The sequence below is a fragment of the Ursus arctos genome, unplaced genomic scaffold (assembly GCF_023065955.2).
Source record: "Ursus arctos isolate Adak ecotype North America unplaced genomic scaffold, UrsArc2.0 scaffold_13, whole genome shotgun sequence".
Classification (NCBI taxonomy): Eukaryota; Metazoa; Chordata; class Mammalia; order Carnivora; family Ursidae; genus Ursus; species Ursus arctos.
This window is the reverse complement of record NW_026622797.1, coordinates 32,415,755-32,428,393: the sequence shown is the minus strand read 5'-3', so window position 1 is coordinate 32,428,393 and position 12,639 is coordinate 32,415,755. Positions and strand designations below refer to the sequence as shown.

Below are 12,639 nucleotides of genomic sequence, written 5' to 3'. Positions count from 1 at the left end.
TATGAAGATGTGAAATGTCAAACCCAATAAACATTGACAATACTTCATACCTTCTTGTTCACAATGACAAAAAGGCTAGGATCATCCCCAAAAACATCTGGTAGGAGCAAACATGTGGCTGTCATCTTCATATCTGCCAAAACAATCATACTTAAAGTCCAAGTAAAAATAAGGTTTTGCCAACCATAAGCAAAAGCCGGTCTTAAAACATGGATTTTTTTTTTCTTTAATCATTTTCTTCTACAGAGAATAAGCTGGTCTTACTGCATTAGTGTTTTGCAACCATTTAACCAACATCGCCTTAAATAAACATCCAGATCTCGTGTTCTGCCCTCCAGGTCATGGCCAGGGGAAGATAAGAGCCCTGTACTCTCTGTCCATTAGCCAGGAAGATTTTAGCATGCTTAACCTTGTGATTTGTATTATGAAATTAACAGGTTACTAGTTCCCTAAATATAGTTTTATAATATCAAGTGTACTTTTAATTCTATACCTAAACTACTCCTATTTGAGATTTTTTTTTTATCCTGCATGTTGTTTCATTGAATTACTTATTTCCAGAGCTTTTCTAATTATCCTGAATTATACAGATAACTAAGACCAGATTGCCCCACCCCCAGGCTTACTAACGTTTCAACATGTCTTCATCTGTGTGCTGTTTCATTTTTTCTTGCAATGCAATATTGATTGGATTGTCCACCACTGAAAAAGAAGTCAGTATGTTTTCTGAATAGGATTCCAAAATGTGCTTTGTTTTCTTATAAATATCTGTTCTCGTAAGAAGTTGGAATTCTCTGAACATCTAGAAAAAAAGAAGAAAAAGATCATGAGAAAAGCTACTGTATAAAATGTAAAGGAGTAAATAACTCTTTAGGATTATATTAAGCTTTGAATGCTAGTTTATATACAGGATATTTGAGTAGCTTTAGTGGAGAAGTAAAGACTTAAAGACAGAGGAGGGGAAAAGAATGGAAGCCTAAAATGAAGAATAAATATGATAAATAACGGTCATAGCAACCCTCTATACCCACAGAATTGAAACTGCATGTAGACTCAACTAAATGAGGGTTCCCACATATATATGCATATTTCGGCTATTTGGTTACCAGCTAAGGTTCTAGGACCTTGTATTTCTTTAGGTAGTGCACAAGAGGGAAAATAAGAAAACTTAGATTTTAGAAAGCAAACTTTCAAAAATACCAAACCATAGCATTCTAAAGGGAAAGAGGAGAGCTTTAGAGACAAAAGTGGTGAGAAACAAGTGCTGGAGATCTGACTACAAAGTAAAAGCAAAACCAGTTTACCTGTGTGGAAACCCCTTTACTCAAAACCACCTTTTCCTGCCACTGCCCAAGTTCTCCCCCTCCAAGAATTCCACCACCCTGGCAGCCTCCCCACTTTTTTTTTAATTAAACAATTCTTAAATTTAAATTCAATTAATTAACATATAATGTATTATTGGTTTCAGTGGTACAGGTCTGCGATTCATCAGTCTTATATCATACCCAGTGCTCACATGCCCTCCTTAGTGTCCATCACCCAGTTACCGCATCCCCCCAACTCCAGCAACTCTCAGTTTGTTTCCTATACTTAAGAGTCTCTCATGGTTTATACTCCCTCTCTGGTTTCATCTTTTTTTATTTTTTCCTCTCTTCCCCAATGATCCTCTGTTTTGTTTCTTAAATTCCACAAATCAGTGAGATCACATGATAATTGTCTCTCTGTGATTGACTTATTTCACTTAGCATAATACCCTCTAGTTCCATCCATGTTTTTGCAAATGGCAGGATTTCATTTTTGATGGCTGTGTAATATTCCTGTGTGTGTGTGTGTGTGTGTGTGTGTGTGTGTGTGTGTGTACACACACACACACATATATATAGATATTGTATCTTCTTTATCCATTCATCTGTCAGTGGACATCTGGGCTCTTTCCCTAGTTTGGCTATTGTGAACATGCTGCTAAAAACATGGGGGTGCAGGTGCCCCTTTGGATGACTACATTTGTATCTTTGGGGTAAATACACAGTAGTGCAATTGCTATGTCATAGGGTAGTTCTATTTTCAACTTTTTGAGGAACCTCCATACTGTTTTCCAGAGCGGCTGCACCAGCTTTCATTCCCACCAACAGTGTAGGAGGGTTCCCCTTTCTCCACATCCTTGCCAACTTCTGTTATTTCCTGACCTGTTAATTTTAGCCATTCTGACTGGTGTGAGGTGGTATTTCATTGTGGTTTTGATTTGTATTTCCCTGATAACAAGTGATGTGGAGCTTTTTTTCATGTGTCTGTTGGCCATTTGTATGTCTTCTTTGGAGAAATGTCTGTTCATGTCTTCTGCCCATTTCTTGATTGGATTATTTATTCCTTGGGTGTTGAGTTTGATAAGTTCTTTATAGATTTTGAATACCAGCCCTTTATCTGATATGTCATTTGCAAATATCTTCTCCCATTTTGTCAGTTGTCTTTTGGTTTTGTCAACTGTTTCCTTTGTTGTGCAAAAGCTTCTGATCTTGATGAAGTCCCAATATTTCATGTTTGCCTTTGTTTCTCTTACCTTTCTCCCCACTTTTTTTGACAAAGTGGCATTAGAAGACAGTTCATCATCACTCACACTGGTAGGAATCAAAGTAATCATCACTTTCCCTAAAACTGTAAAGAACAGTTACCTACTACCCTTGGGATCTCACCATTTCTTGAACATTTTGGTAGATCATTACTGTTCCTAGGAACCCAAAGATGAAGAGAAAGCAGCTCATAACTAAGGTAATGTTGCTGAGAGATAAGTAGATAAAATAATCCATGTGAAGCACTGACAATATGCCACCTACACAGTAAGCACTCAGATGTTTGCTATAGATATTATTATGAAAAAAATATGCAGGCAAGGTCTTTTTTTTTTTTTTTTTGGAGTAAGAATAACATGTGAAACTTTTTATTTTCAAAATAGTTGATTGCACTACAGAATTCTTTCATGAAATGTGTTCCCAGGTAAAAACTGATGAATCTTTCATTCTGTACTACAGCTAACATTATGCCAAAATTGTAATGGGATCCTTTAATGGCCACTTTAGTTAAACTAAATGGAAGGGTATTTGGTTTACCTATTAAACTTCATATATTCCAAGACCACTTAATGAAATTATTTGGGATCATAGAGGAAATAGATTTTGCGTAATGTTGCATACTAACAGGTTCCTTAATAAACTATCTTGATTGTCTAAATACATGCAAAGGGAAAATGTTTCACACTGTCAAAATACCCCTAAGTAGTGGTCCCCCCAGCCTCCCCATTATGTTCAATGACAGGGAAATATTTAAATCTGACGGCCAGCAGTGCATGTTATTAGAATATGCTTCCAGAAATTCTTACCAAATGGTCCTAGTTGTACCCTGTGGAGCCTCACACACCCTACAGAGATTCACACCCACCGTTTGCTATATAGTGCTGTTACACTACAAAGGAAAAGAAAAAAAAAACCAATTTGGACATTAAAACTAGAGATTATAAGCAAATTAAGATACCTGATAAGGGCACTTCAAGAAAGGAAACATTTTAAGAATGTCCTTCAGAGGGGTTCTGCTGCCAATCAGCTTTCTTCTTATTTCCAAAGTCTGGCTCATCCTCTTATCGATTTCTTTCCAGTCCTTTTCTGTTTTCATATATTCTTGCTGGAACCAGCTAATATGTTCATCTGCCTCAGAATCTAAACAAACAGTTTCTTCCTGCAAAATGTTTTTGAAATATCAGTATGTTTCATGTTTCAAGTGGCAGTTTAACACTTCGCGAGAACTTGAATCATGGGCTGTTATTGCAGACAGCTAGCTCACTCCTGAGATGAGTGTTACCAAGTGTGATTACACTTGGCCTGGGCTGTGGTTAACAAATGGACAGTCTTTAACAAATCAGATAGTTCATTACTTACTATCATTACTTACAATCTGTTCTCTTGACAGATACAAGAGTTACTTCATTTTCTACATACCCTTCTAGTGGAAACCTAGATTATCTAGAAGGTTCATGCTAAACAGGAATGTTTTTTATTTCTACTCATTTAAATATTAAAAGATAAAGAGGTTCTAAATTAAGGTTTTGTTATTGCTGCTGTTTGTATTTTTCCTTTTTAAATGCTTTTTTGTAGTGCACTACCATGCCATAAAATCCAAATTCAAAATAATAACAGTGGATATTTTGTGACATAAATCGTCCAACTGTCAATTATATTTACTATAAATTTAAGTACATTGGGTGGGGTGGATGGCTAGGAAATACCTCACATACACTTATTAAAAATCCAAGACGATCAGACTAAGGAGCCAAAAAGAAAGTATTTCTAGAAAAATTTGTTGAGGGGCAGTCAGACAACAAAAAGAAATAAAAGACATCCGAATCAGCAAAGAAGAAGTCAAACTTTCACTGTTTTCAGATGACATGATACTCTATGCAGAAAATCTGAAAGACTCCACCAAAAAATTGCTAGAACTAATATATGAATTCAGCAAAGTCACAGGATATAAAATCAATGTACGGAAATCTGTTGCATTTCCATATACCAATAATGAAGTAGCAGAAAAAGAAATCAGGCAATCGACCCCTTTTGCAATTGTACCAAGAAAAGTAAGATACCCAGGAATGAACCTAATCAAAGAGGTAAAAGATCTGTACTCTGAAACCCTAGAACACTTATGAAGGAGATTGAAGAGAACACAAAGAAATGGAAAAACAGCCCAAGCTCATAGATGGGAAGAACAAACACTGTTAAAATGTCTCTATGACCCAGAGCAATATACACATTTAATGCAATCCTTATCAAAATACCACCAGCAGTTTTCACAGAACTAGAACAAACAATCCTAAAATTTGTAAGACCCTGAATAGCTAAAGCAATCCTGAAAAAGAAAAGCAAAGCTGGAGGCATCATGATTCTGGACTTAAAGCTATATTACAAAGCTGTAGTCATCAAGGCAGTATGGTACTGGCACAAAAACAAATAGATAAATGGAACAGAATAGAAAACCCAGAAATGGACCCACAACTATATGGTCTACTAATCTTTGACAAAGTGGGAAAGAATATCCAATGGAAAAAAAGTCCTTCAACAAGTGGTGTTGGGAAAACTGGACAGCAACACGCAGAAGAATGAAACTGGACCACTTTCTTACAACACACACAAAAATAAATTCAAAATGAATGAAAGATCTAAATGTGAAACAGGAAACTATCAAAATCCAAGAGAATAACATAGGCAGCAACCACTTTGACCTCTGCCATAGCAACTTCTTACTAGACACATCACCAGAGTCAAGGAAAACACAAACAAAAATGAACTATTGAGACTTCATCAAGATAAAAAGTTTCTGCACAGTGAAGGAAACAATCAACAAAACTAAAAGCAGCTCACCAATGGGAGAAGATATTTGCAAATGACATATCTGATAAAGGATTAGTTTCCAAAATCTATAAAGAACTTACCAAACTCAACACGCAAAAAACAACCCAGATAAGAAATGGGCAGAAGACATGAATAGACACTTTTTCAAAGAAGACATCCAGACGGCTAACAGACACATGAAAAGATGCTCAACATCACTCATCACAAGGAAATACAAATCAAAACCATGATGAGATGCTACCTCACACCTGTCAGGATGGCTAAAATTAACAACACAAGAAAAAAATAGGTGTTGGCGAGGATTTGGAGAAAGGGGAACCCTCTTAACTGTTGGTGGGAATGCAAACTGGTGCAGCCACTCTGGAAAACAGTATGGAGGTGCCTCAAAAAGTTAAAAATTGAACTACCATCTGGGTGGCTCAGTCAGTTGGGTGCCTGCCTTCAGCTGAGGTCATGATCCTGGAGTCCTGTGATTGAGCCCCATGTCTGTCTCCGTGCTCAGTGGGGAGTCTGCTTCTCCCTCTATCCCCACCCCACTCATGTTCACTTTCTCTTTCTCAAATAAATAAATAAAATATTTTTAAAAATAAATAAAATATTTTTAAAATAACGAATAAACAACTGCCTCTTGCCAGAAAGAAAGAAAGAAAGAAAGAAAGAAAGAAAGAAAGAAAGAAAGAAAGAAAGAAAGAAATTTGTTAAAGGGACACTCAGCTGAACTGCACCTGAATTAACAAGTTTGCAAACTGTTTAGCTGATCAGAATGTGAGCAGATGTCACTTATAAAAAATGAAAAAAATAATAGGCCTAAAATGTTCCTACATAAGGGCTTTTCAAGAACATAAGAGAGCTTCAAGTAGACCCACTTTCTATGAACATAGGATGACTAGCAAGACAGACTAAGTGAACAAATCTCTAGGAAAGGATAACTTATCAAACAGACTAAAAAGAAATTCCGATAACCATACATAAATTTAATTAGAAAATAAGTTTTCCCACAAGGAATATGCCAAGACCTGGAAGTTTTATAGACAAATTCTACTAAAGTTTCAAAAACACAGTGTTCCAAATTTATGCAAATTATATCAGGAAGTCACGGGAGGGAAAAAAAAAAAGGAATCCTATGAAGGATTCCAACCCATTCTATGACTCCCCAAACCTGAAAGAACACTGTAAGAGGAAAATTACAAGTCAGTCTCATTCATGAACAAAATTATAAATATTGAGAACAAGGAACAGCTAACTTAAGCTTAACCCAGAAGTACAACAATGGTCTGACATTACTAAAGGAACTATAGTAAACTAAAGGGAAGTATGGTTGACTTACCCATTATATTTCACACACTTTTCATACTGAAATCTGAAAATTTTTTATAAGATTTTTTATTTTAGACAGAGAGCACGAGCAGAAGGAATGGGCAGAGGGAGAGGCAGAGAGAGAAAGGGAGAGAAACAGTCTCCCCCTGAGCATGGAGCCCAATGCAGGGCTCAATCCCACAACCCCAAGATCATGACCTGAGCCAAAAGTAAGAGTCAGACACTCAACGGACTGAGCCATCCAGGCACCCCTGAAATCTGAATTTTAGGGCTGCTGTGATAGAAAGATTTAGACCAAAAAGAAATAGGTTTTGAGAACTTTGACATAGTAACAGTTCTATAATTCACCTTGATAATCTAAATATGTGTAAGTATCATATACTGCATTAACCAATTAAATTTTTTAAATAACATTTGAAATAATGCAGAAAAAATTGTATAAAATTCAACATCCCTTTAAAATTAAAGAAAAAAACTTTCATCAAAATAAAAAGAGAAATTTTTGAAACTTATGAAGTTATCTACTAAAAACTTAGAGCTAACATTTTTAATGGTGAAATTTTAAAAGAATTTTCCTTAAAATCAGAAACAAGACAATGATGCTCTGCTATACTCTTATTCAGCCTTTTACTAGAGATCCCAGCCAGGGTAGTTAAGATAAGAATAAGAAACAAAAGGCATAAAAATTGGAAAGATAGAAACAAATTGTCATCATTCATAGATGATGTGATTTGATTATTTAAGAGAAAACTCAAAATGACATACATATAATTTATTAGAGTTGGGGAGAGAGTTTTACAAAGCTACTGGATGTAAGATAAATAGACAAATTTGCTAACAAACAGAATATGTAATGTTTTACAGTTGCAACAAAAAGTATAAAGCACCTGGGAATACAACTAATAAAAGATGTGCAAGACCTTTATGGAGAAAATTATAAAATTATTAGAAAATACTAATGAGACAAATAAATAGATCTACCATGTTCACTATTAGAAAAACTCAGTATCATAAGGAAGTCACCTTTCTCCAAATGGAGATATACATTCAATAATATTTTTTATAAAAATCTAAAATCTATCAAACCAAAAATTAATGTTTTAAGAACAAAAAATCTAAAATCTATCAAACTAAAAATTAATGTTTTAAGAACTCAACAAGCTGATTCTGAAATTCACATGAAAGATTAAAAAGCCCAAGAATAATAATCAAGGCAGTCTTAGGTAGTGATGGAAACTGGAAACTATCAAGACATTTTACAACTATATAAATAAGGAAAGTTGATATTCATGCAGGGATAGATAACATTACTAAGACAACACTGTAGAGCTTCTAGAGACAGATCTCTGGAAAGAACAGAGATGACACCACAAATGCCTGGAAAAGAGGACTATTTTATAAAAGGTACAGAAAACTCTCTATCCATATGGGAAAAAAAGAAGAAAACATCTATACCACACACCTTAAACGAAAGTAAATTACACATGGCTTAAGAACTTAAACATTAAGGCAGAACTTTAAATTTTTAAAAATATATAAAAATAATTCTTCTCATTTTAAGGTAGGAAAGGAGTTTCTAAAAGTACTAATCGTAACAGAAATGATTAATGCATCTAACTACATTGAAATTACAAATTTTGGTCAAAAGAGTTCATAAGGAAATTCAAAAGGCAAGGCACCAACTAGGAGAAAATATTTACAATGATACAACTGGTGGAGTAGAATACAGAACATATAAAGAGTTCTTATAAATAAATAAGAAAAAGGGCAGCCTCAGAAAAATAGGTAAAAGACATGATGGCATTTTACAGAGAGGGAAACTTGAATATTTTATAAATATGAAAGATGATAAACCTCATAAATGATTAAAATGAAAATAAGGACAAGTAGCATTTTACTCCCAATCCTTTGGTATCTTACTTGGGGCAGGAGGGAGTTACCTTGCTCTCTGATCTAAATGGTATCTTACGTGGGTGTGGTGGGAAGAAGTCCGTTAACAGGAGCCGTTCAGTGATTAAATGTCTATAACCACCTAGGAGAATTGGCATCGTCTTATACAGTTGAGTATTTGCCTACCCAAGGTGCCAGCAATTCCACTCCTATGTGTGTATCCTTGGAAAGAGCTTGCTCATAACACCAAGATAGACAAGAAGAACGATCACAGCAGCATAGCTCATAGAAGAAAAACTGGAAACCAGGCAAATGTCTGTCAATAAAACAACATCCAAATAAACTGTGTTTTGCTGTCACAGTAGATTTTTAAGCCAGTATAAAAATGAATGAACTACACAACTAAACTGAGCCTGGATGAATCCCAGAGATAATATATTGAGTGAGAAAAAAGTCATACGGTGTATCATTGCGTAAGCTGCAAAAACAAGCAAAGCTAAATAATGTAAGATACCCTGCATCTGTGGCAAATACATATGTCTCAAGAACAGGCGAAGGAGAAACGTAAAATTCAGAGTACAGCGCAGTGGGGTTAGGAAAGGAGGTGATGGGAGAGGAAAGACGGGCAGACACGAAGGTATGGGTGGTGTTAGGATTTTAAAGCTGAAGGCTGGGTTCATGGTATTTATTTTGTCCCATAAATTATACATATGCTGAGTGCATTCTTTTATAAGTCTCAAACGTATATAATGAGAAGTTTTTCAATAAAAAGAATCTTAATTTTTAAAAAGGGAACGGAAACTTTGTAATTATAAACAGCTTTCATTTTATTGTACTGTAGTGGGCGTTCTATAATTGGTGATATTGACATTTATAGACAAGTATACACATAATGAAAGGCTTCCCCTAACACCCGCACCCAATTCATGAAATGTCACAGAAAGTAGAGTTTCTGGAAAGCCTCTACCTGATTGGACTAACAATCGGAAGGTCGTAGCTTAGATTGAAGTACCGTATTCAAAGGAATAGCGGGCTGCTTTAGAATTTAAAATTCTCACCTTTCAATGATTCATGTGTCCTTAGAGCCAGAAGGAACTTAGACATTTTCTGGCCTGTGCGTCTCACTTTACTGATGAGCAGTTTGAGGCTGTCAAAAGGGAAGTGACTTTTCCAAGCACGGAGATGGCCCGGTGCAGGGGTTCCTGTCTTAGGGTAGCCCCCGACTTCTCTAAAAAGATGGATGGCCCTGTTCCGACAGGCTGGTTCCCTTAGCAGTCCACACTGACGAGAGGGAACCAGTGGATGAGAGAAGTCTGAATCTTACGGAGTGGCAACAGCGACAGAGTTGGCTGCTAGGTGTCTGTCTCAGTAGGCAAAGAGGGTGGGGGTGGGGAAGGGGGCACGTGCTCAAGAAGTAATGGAAAGAAGCCCGCATGAAGCAGGGAACACATCAAAGCTAGCCAAGGAACACCAACGAGTAGACACAATGAAGGGAAGTGTAGGAGTCATCTGTGGCATTTGGGACTTCAAAGGAATCAGAATAAATTAACCAGAACATGAACTTGAGTTGGATCCGAACTGGATAATGAGCTTATGCCACACCTCCCTGACCACACGAGTGCTGGCCACAGAGTGGGCCCTCCTCTCCAACACCACCGTGACCTACAGCTCCGGGCGAGTTGGATAGAATAGCAGAGAGCACAGTTATCTAAGCCGATGGCTGGAATGGAAATAAGGAGGACACTATTTCTAATAGATTAGAACAGAAAATTGAGACGGCTCTTGAAGTCGTAAGACACAGCATGGTTCAAAATATAGTTATAACTTTTTTCCGCACGGAGATGAATAAAAACTCACCTTGACTTTTATTAAACACAATTTTGCCCTTCACCCTGCAATCTGAATAAGTTTACAAAGAAAGTATCTTATGTAAATTTAATAATTCGTATACGTGTATCTTAAAAATCTACTTCAAAGGCACGATGGAAAGGTCCTGTATGTAAGATTGAGGGACTGTCGCTCTGAACATCATCAGCAGATAACGGGTCGTGCTCCCTGCCTACTATGGTACTCCCTAGAGAGTGTCATTTTACCTAATTCCTCTAAGGGTGTGTTTCTCTGAGTCATCCAGTCTGGTGGCCATGGGAGGTTACCAATCTCTCGAAATGTGGCTAGTCCAAGCCAAGATGTAGGCTTTGAAGCACGGAATTTCAAAGATGTAGTATACAAAAAAAAAAAAAAAGGTAAAACATCTCATTAACAATTTTTCATAATGACTGCATGTCGAAATGATAAATTTGTGGATATATTGGGTTACATAAAATATACTAATATAATAATTCCACCTGCTTTTTACTTTTTTTTTTTTTCAATGTGGCTACTAGAGAATTTTAAATTACACGTGTGATCTGTATTCTATTTCTGGGGGACAGTACTGTGTTAGGTGCTAGGATTTTCTTCATACCAAATTCCAGGCATCCCTGTTTTCAATTCCATTGTTATCACATTGACTGTGGAAATGATGTTTCTCTATGGAACCTGAAAAGTCTCTTTGCTTAGCATTCAGTCGGGGGGCTCAGTCAATCATCGGGGAACCGGCTGCCACTTGGCCCCGCGCTTCCAAGTGCACAGCTGACTTGGAAACCTCACAGCGCTAGAGCAGTTGCCACCTGCTGACCGCAGTAATTGCATTATATCCCGAATGCAATTAACTGTCAACATTTCTCTTCCACTTTTGCTGTTCTGCTCAGTTTTGCACCATGAGAGAAACATCTGTGCAGAAGCCTATAAAAATGATTAGTATTTATTCAATCAATCAGGATGTGTCAGGTGCAGTAAGAAGCAAACAGTAAATGCCATACAAGAAATCCAAAGGAACCTACGAGATATACTTAGCATTTGGCCCTCTCAGCAGTTTTTGCATAATTTTGATTCCATTTCATTTCTAAGCCAAGGAAAGCTAGCACACAATGACTTCATGACTTTCGAAGTTATGAGGTACAGATATACCCAAGAAGGAGGAAAAGAAAACGTTTTCAGATAGAAACAAATCATAAGTGTTGTGTTAGTAGTTTAACACCTGGCAGTTTGTTGATTTATTTATTTACTTAGCAAATGTTTGGAGGATTTGAGGATACAAGAAGAGCCTGCAAAAGTTATTTAAATCCCGGCGTCATTGTCCTGGACATCATGTGGGGTTTTTGGTGGTTGCTGTTGTTTAAAAAGCCCAAGTTAATCTCTTGAGAGAAACTGCCACACCATGTTTGATGGGATATTTCACATCAGATGGAGCAAGATATTACTGTTGTTTCATCCATGTTTCAGACTCTGAGAAATGTCCTTAACTAAGGTCACAATGGAGATGATCTGCTCTGTACTGGAGAATTAGAAAGAATCTCCAAATGGATTAGCTGAAAAAATGAAAACGAGGTATTTTTTACATAAAGCAAAATAAATTTTTCCTAGGTTGTAAGCATTTTTATTATCACGTATGGAAATAATGTTTCATAGATCTCCCCAGTCCAGATAGAGAACAAAGAGACAGACTGTGAAATCCCCGGGATAAGGATGGCAGGAGCACTTAGAGCCTCCAAAATGCCTCTGTCACTGCATGAAGCCAACACAAGGAGAATAACTGAGACGCGGATCCGAGCCTGACAGATTGTGCCGCGGCCCCCCCCCCCCATATCCCTCGGGACAGGCAAAAGTATGCCGCTCTACCTGACAACCCCCAAGCCTTACAGCAACAAAGGTTTATTTGTTGCTCATGGGACATGTCCATCTTGGGGCCCAGCTCCTCGCCCTCCTCAACCAGGGACCTGGCACTACCCCCTGGAATGTTGTTAGGCATCACTGATAAAGAAAGGGGGACGATGGCGCATTGCACGCGGGATCACCAATGCCCATGTCACTTCTCACATTTTGTGGTTAAAGTCAGTCTCTGGGCACCTCTAACTTCAAGGTGGTGGAGAAGTAACTATCCTACTGATTGGAGGAGACAAGATGGTTAAATTGGTGCGGAGCTAGAATGTCCGTAGGC

The 12,639-nt window shown here is 37.2% G+C and overlaps 1 protein-coding gene across 1 annotated transcript in view; it reads right to left on the bottom strand.

Annotated features, from left to right (window-relative positions):
- The window catches only part of SAMD3 (sterile alpha motif domain containing 3), a 43,587-nt gene that overhangs the window by 541 nt on the left and 30,407 nt on the right, over positions 1–12,639 (bottom strand). The window contains exons 7-9 of the mRNA XM_026504792.4: positions 3,526–3,726; positions 631–802; positions 51–133 (exon numbers count right to left, since the gene is read on the bottom strand). Of these exons, the coding sequence (XP_026360577.2) occupies positions 51–133; positions 631–802; positions 3,526–3,726 (456 nt within the window). The remainder of the gene's footprint in view (positions 1–50; positions 134–630; positions 803–3,525; positions 3,727–12,639) is intronic.